This window comes from Trematomus bernacchii, unplaced genomic scaffold (assembly GCF_902827165.1).
Source record: "Trematomus bernacchii unplaced genomic scaffold, fTreBer1.1, whole genome shotgun sequence".
In the NCBI taxonomy this organism is placed as follows: Eukaryota; Metazoa; Chordata; class Actinopteri; order Perciformes; family Nototheniidae; genus Trematomus; species Trematomus bernacchii.
In genome coordinates this window covers 6,821,743-6,828,449 of record NW_022987910.1, presented here as the reverse complement: position 1 = coordinate 6,828,449, position 6,707 = coordinate 6,821,743, and the positions used below count along the sequence as shown (strand labels likewise).

Sequence of the window (6,707 nt, the reverse complement as noted above, 5' to 3'; positions counted from 1 at the left end):
GTAAGACAGATGGGATTTGAAAAACGGCAAAGAGAGCTTATAAAAGTGCATGATGAAAAGGATGCAGTTGAAACAGGTTAGTGGAACATGAGAGGAATACTAAAGAGGGTGAGGAAAGCTATAGAAAGAGCTAGAGAACAAGACAGAGAGATTAGGACGAGAGAGAGAGAGAGAGAGCGAGCGAGCTAACATACCATCTTCTACAGTCTGCGAGACCAGCACCACATCAGTCACCTGCAGGGACAACTCATCTGGCTGCTTGGCTGTGTACGTTCTGGTCACCTCCACCTGCATGACATCTAAAACAACACATGACAAGTCCATAAATCATTTCAGGTAAATTACACTGTCCCAAATTCAATATATCTGAGTTAACAAGCCAATTGTTTTGGAATTAATCTTAGGAAAACTGTTAATCAAAATGACCACAAGATGGCGCAATAGGCTAAAAAGGAGAGTTCAGTGAGCCTTTTCAAAACTGTGTGTGAAGAAATGTTTTGTAGCAACTTACAGGTTTTGTCCTGACTCTTGTTGTTGTTGACGTTTTGGCCCAGTGCGCTGATCCATCGGGCACGCTCATTCCTAAAAGCACAAATAACAGCACAGGAAGTTAGAAAAATGTGTTGGCGCTGAAAGAGTCCTGAACACTATGGAGAGTAGTAATTTGAAAACTCCTTGAACTAGACAGTACTGTGAGAGTTGCTCACTTCTAAATTGTGATTAGGAGTTTAATTATTTGGAATACATATTATAGATGTAGCTGTTTTAAGAAAACTATGCAGCTATAAACTAGGTAACATCAGATATAAGCAGCTTTGCGTGCACACACTTTGTCCCCTGTCATCGAGAGAACAGAGGTGAGTTTTCAGAAACAGAGGTGAAGAGAACGAGCATAAAGGTGAGTCCCAGGAGGGAACAGACCTGCCTTTGCTTTCTCTCTCTCTTGTTGCTTTCATGGGAAAAAAAACCTGTGGGTGGAGTCGCACAGGTCAGATTGCATTAAACTGCATCTCTCATTTCACCTGTTCTCGTTGACTACTGAAGGGGGGCGAGGATTTAAAAGAGCCACAGATGGAGAGATGAAGGGGGGTTCAGGAAATTAACCGAGGGGGTTGTTGAGGCCCCTGTGACTCAGCACTCTCGGCTTGAATCGTGCAGATAGGTACAACAATTCACAGACAATCACAGGCAGTGTGGTATTTGAGATAATAATAAACCTTGATTTGTGTGGAGGCTCTTCACGAGGGCCTCAAACCGGCAAGTCCCATGAGTCAGACCTCATTATTGTGTTCTCATCGTACACATGCTGTTTTGGTCCTTTTCAGGACAAAGAAGCTATAAAACACTGGGTGACATCATACTTCCAGAACTAATTGGACTTTATAAAACCTAATAAACTATTTATAACAATAACTTTCAGAAAATCATTAACCAACAATCCCACAATGCAACATTACCACTGATAAAGTGTGACCTTTGTAGTCAAATGATACAGTTTTAACAGTCCAAAACAAGGTCTATCACCTGTCGTTGGTACCTTCAATTTTAACCCTGTTTATTATTTCATATTCGTATTTGGTGTTTCAAACTTTCCTGCTCTAAAATCAACAGACTTAAGATTGAGCATGCATTTTATCAGTCAATTTCCTTTGAAAGTAATTTATTTGCAGTTGCATTTAATTAGAAAGCAATTGTTTATATCCAAATAAAATTATACCCCCAGAACTCTGAGGTTTAACGAAGCCAGGCAGAGACATCCGAACCCAGATCATCAGTAAGATGAAAAGGTACCGGCTAGATATTTTAGGAATTAGTAAATGTGGATGGACCAGTTATGTATGTGAAACAAGGAAAGACGGATCAGTTTACCTCTACGAAGGGGATGAAGACAAGCTCGCAGTTTAAAAAAAATAACTTGGTATCATTCATGAAAAAACTTCCGCAAACTCACCCAATTAAACAAATCTTAAACAACCAAATGTTGTGAAAGTCTCTCTGAAATGAAAACCACCTGGCAGAGAACTAAGACCGTGGAAATAATAATGGCTAGTCTATCCTCTGGCAAGGTACAACATGCTGCACCGAGTGGGACCAGAAGACAGCAGATATTAAGTACAAATGTGAACCTGCTGCTGGTGCTAGAGGAAAGGGGCTTTGATGAAGGGCCTGGTTACTTCTCTGCATTAAATGTGCAAGTTCTTCCAACATCTAAGCTGATCTGTGGGAACGGCATCTGTTAGTCTTTGCATTTGACAGCTGAACACATGCTGACAGATTCATGTGCACATACCCCACACACCATCATGACAGGTTGCTTTCTCAGGCTTAAACAGCTGAAATACTTTACAGAAACTATGCGTATGTGCACAACGTATTCAATACATAGAGCACAAGCGCAAACAGGCAACCACAAAATGTTTGAAAGGCATTTAATGGTTATTTGTGGAATGTGAGGCACATACCAAAAGAGATTCAGGTAAAAAATAGGCAAGGCAAGTTTATTTATATAGCACCTTTCAACACAAGGCAATTCAAAGTGCTTTACAAAAATGGAAGACATTAAGAAAATGGCATTTAAAATCAGTCATTAAAAAGAAAAGATAATAAAATAAACATTAAAAGAAAAAATACATGGATAAAAGTTACAGTGCAGTTTAAGATGTGAATAGTTCAATTAAAAGCAGCGGCAAAAAGAAAAGTCTTCAGCCTGGATTTAAAAGTAGTAAGAGTTGCAGGTTTCTGGGAGTTTGTTCCAGATATTTGGAGCATAATAACTGAATGCTGCTTTACCATGTTTAGTTCTGACTCTGGGGACAGAAAGCTGACCAGTCCCTGAAGACCTGAGAGTTCTGGATGGTTCATAATTTAGCAGTAGGTCAGACATGTATTTTGGGCCTAAACCATTCAAAGCTTTATAAACCAGCAGCAATATTTTGAAATATATTCTTTGACACACAGGAAGCCAGTGTAAGGACTTCAGAACAGGAGTGATGTGATCCACTTTCTTAGTGTAATGGCGCAGTTCCACTGCAGCGCGGAGCTCGCTTTAAGCGTGCCGTGTCGTGCTGTCCCCTTTTTTGGTTGTGCTTCCACTAGGCCTAGTCCCGGCGCGGCACGGCGCGGGGCCACTTTTTCACCTCTTTTCTGGCCCTAGAAAATTGTGGTTCTATCGGGGCCAACAAACAGGGCTGAGTCGGGCTGAGTATGCTAAACTAGAGAGGAGCGCTGGCAAGAGGGCTAGAACTACAACAAGATGGACATATTTGACCGTGATTTAATTGTAATACACGTTTCAAAATGATGCCGAAGTAACAACATACTGATACCGGTTAGTAAAAACCATGAATTAATGCTTTGTCAAGTCTGCAGACAGACGGCAGGCGAAAAACCTTTTAAAATGCGTGTTTTTCTAGATGGAGATTGGCTAAGCTAACGCAGTATATGCTCTGACCGTCCACACTCACAACAACGGCCTATACAGACATAAATAAAGCAGCGACTGTATTCACCATGACACAGGCAGTCTGTGGTTTGTACTTGTTTAACTTTTGTCGAGTTTCTGAACATATATAAGGAGCTGTGAGCTCTGAGTGCTAACAGCTAACGGCTGTGTTGTGTTTCTGGAGTTCTCATTGAAGATGACGTCACGGCTCCGCCTACACTGCGTTACTATAGTAACTACCCCAGTTCCTAAACTGTAATGGAAGCGCAGCATGAAGTGAGTCGGCCCTGTTAAGGCCCAACGCGGCCAAGCCGTACCGAGCCGTACCGAGCCGTACCGAGTGTGGCCGAGGCCGACCGTGTAGTGGAAATGCGCCATTAGTGAGGACTCGAGCAGCGGCGTTCTGAATTAGCTGCAGCTTTCTAATAGATTTTTTTAGTGAGACCTGTAAAGACACCATTACAGTAGTCGAGTCTACTGAAGATAAAAGCATGGACAAGTTTTTCCAAATCCTGCTGTGACATTAGTCTTTTAATCCTAGATATGTTCTTTAGGTGATAGTAGGCAGATTTAGTAACTGTTTTAATGTGACTATTGAAACTCAGGTCAGAGTCCATGACTACACCTAGATTTATGGCTCTATCTGTTGTTTTGAACATTGCAGACTGAAGCTCAGCGCTAACTTTTATACGTTCTGCCTTGGCTCCAAAAACCATTACCTCAGTTTTATCTTTGTTTAATTGGAGAAAGTTCTGACACATCCAGTCATTGATTTGTTCAATGCACTTACTCAGTGTTTGAATTGGAGCATAGTCTCCTGGTGAAATTGTTACGTACATTTGTGTGTCATCCGCATAGCTATGGTAACTTATTTTTTTGTTTTTCATTATCTGAGCCAGTGGTAGCATGTAGATGTTAAAGAGAAGAGGCCCCAAGATGGAGCCTTGAGGTACCCCACATGTCATATTTGTCAACTCAGATGTGTATTTACCTATAGAAACAACGTTTTTTCTGTCCTTTAAGTAGGACTCAAACCAATTTAGAACTGTTGCCGAAAGTCCCACCCAGTTTTCTAGTCGGTCTAGTAATATGTTGTGGTCAACAGTGTCAAACGCAGCACTGAGATCTAATAATACTAACACTGAAGTTCTGCCACTGTCTGTGTTTAAGTGGTTTAAAATACCAGGCTTACTGAAGAGTGTGAATGTGTTTACATGCAGGCATGTGAACACTGTAGCAGGTGCGTAGCCCCTTCTCCTTAAGACCACTACAAGCCTGTGCAGGATCTGTGTATTCAACTAGTAGAGGTAGTAAAGCTCCCTCTGCCTATTACCATTATTCCCAATGTTTAAGAGGATGCAAAGAATCATAAATCTATTGTCAGCCGTTCTTGTTTTACCCCTGAAAAGAGCAGAGGCCTGGCTGCTACCCTGTAAAACCTTTCTCAAAAGCAGATAAAGAACGACGACAGCCTCTTTCCAATCTTCCCTTCTTTGCCAACTTAAAATCACCACCAGAACACTGTTTTCCATCTTTCCCAGTCCCCCTAACCCCTTCTGCTCACTCCTATCAATGTGTTTACGCTCCACCAAATCCCTTCCTGGTTTAACTTAACCACAGGTCAGACATTTTTTTTCTACTCATCTGATAAAAACATGATATTTCTCTGATCGGAGCTGACCAGCAAAGGAAACTCTCAGGCAGAGGAAATGAAAGAGAAAATTCCCATCAGCATGTTTCTAGTAATCATTTAGGCGAAGGCAGACATAGAAAAATATGCCTGATCAAAAACAACAACACAACTGAAGGCAGACTAAGTTAACAATGCTAAAGTGTGCAACAGAAGTACATACTCCCCCCTCCGGGTTGGGGCTGTTGCGTAACTGGGGCTGTTTCGTGTTATAGCTGCATATCTTACTAACAGAACTGTTTTGCTGCAGACTTCTGTAGCTGCTCTGTTTCACTTCTAGAGAAGCACTATTCACTGACTCTGGACAGGACACAACATCGGGGTCATGGGGAAGACAAGCTGACATGCACACACCAAACAAAAGGATACAGAGAAAAGGAAGAGGACACAGACGGAGAAGAGAATCACTAAGGCCACACAGACGTCCTTGTGCCATGTTGGATCCAGCTGTCTTGTCTGAATTCCTGATGCATTATGTCACTGCTGTAGTCAAACATCAGTCTACTGTATGCTTCTTGGACCTCACACAGAGATTCACAGACATGTATGGTAAAAGCATGGGCGTAGGAAGCATCCTGAATGTGGGGGGGACATTTTTAACGGGGGGTGTGGGGGCGAAAAAATATATAGATTTCCTGTATTCTGGTGCATTTTAACAGGTGGTTTGATACTTGTATGTGGCTATACTAGCATGAGGAAAATGATGGGTACATTTTGTAATTTCATCCAGTAGTAAAGAAAGGAAACATATTTGATTATTAATTCAGAGCTGTCTTTGAATTAATAAAAAGCAGTTTAAATGCCCATTTTTTGTACATTTATATACAACAATAAATATTTGAGTGCATTGAGAGATATTGTTGTGGAGAGTCATTTATATATAAATCGCAAAATATATTTGTGAATCCTTCTGTGAGCATTTATTAATATTGAGACTGATCTGACTCCATACAGATGTTAAGTTCAAATAAATGTTGCTCTTCTGTCTATATTGGTCATATGATGCCCCTTGACTGAAATGTTTCCTGTTCAATATCCCCACTGATTTCCTTAAAATCCTGGGATGAGAGTCCACATCACAATTTACTCTCAACTGTCATTTCCCTTTCATCACTCACCTCAGCAATGGACCTCTCTCTCTGTCCCTGTATTCTGCCTCTGACTCACTCTCAAGTGCCTAGATGTCAAGAGAGGTGGTGAAGTGATAATTATTTATTGAGCAGTATACTCTTTCACATTGAATCATAACAAGTCATACTGAATGTAAATACAACTGACTCTAAAGTAAGTCCCAGTCTGTGACATTGGACATTTTGAAGACTCAAAGTCCCAAGCAGTAGGTATCTCTCTACCATGACATAAAGACGAAACTCCTCTCCAGAAGTGAGACGCCGCCATCACTGTTAACTGCTACCAGCTGATGACTTACTTTCCTCTTCTTTGAAAAAAATGTTCTTATGCCCATGTTGTCTGGGGGAGAAAACATATCAAACCAAGAGATCGTCAGCTTTGATTTTTGCTGTATTAACCATTTCCCGAACATTTGGTGTGTGTGCCTTACCTCCGCTACCGGCA

At 41.2% G+C, this 6,707-nt stretch overlaps 1 protein-coding gene across 1 annotated transcript in view; it reads right to left on the bottom strand.

Moving 5' to 3' along the window:
• The window catches only part of LOC117470306 (rho guanine nucleotide exchange factor 26-like), a 31,134-nt gene that overhangs the window by 1,960 nt on the left and 22,467 nt on the right, over positions 1-6,707 (bottom strand). The window contains exons 13-14 of the mRNA XM_034115031.1: positions 512-582; positions 195-299 (exon numbers count right to left, since the gene is read on the bottom strand). Of these exons, the coding sequence (XP_033970922.1) occupies positions 195-299; positions 512-582 (176 nt within the window). The remainder of the gene's footprint in view (positions 1-194; positions 300-511; positions 583-6,707) is intronic.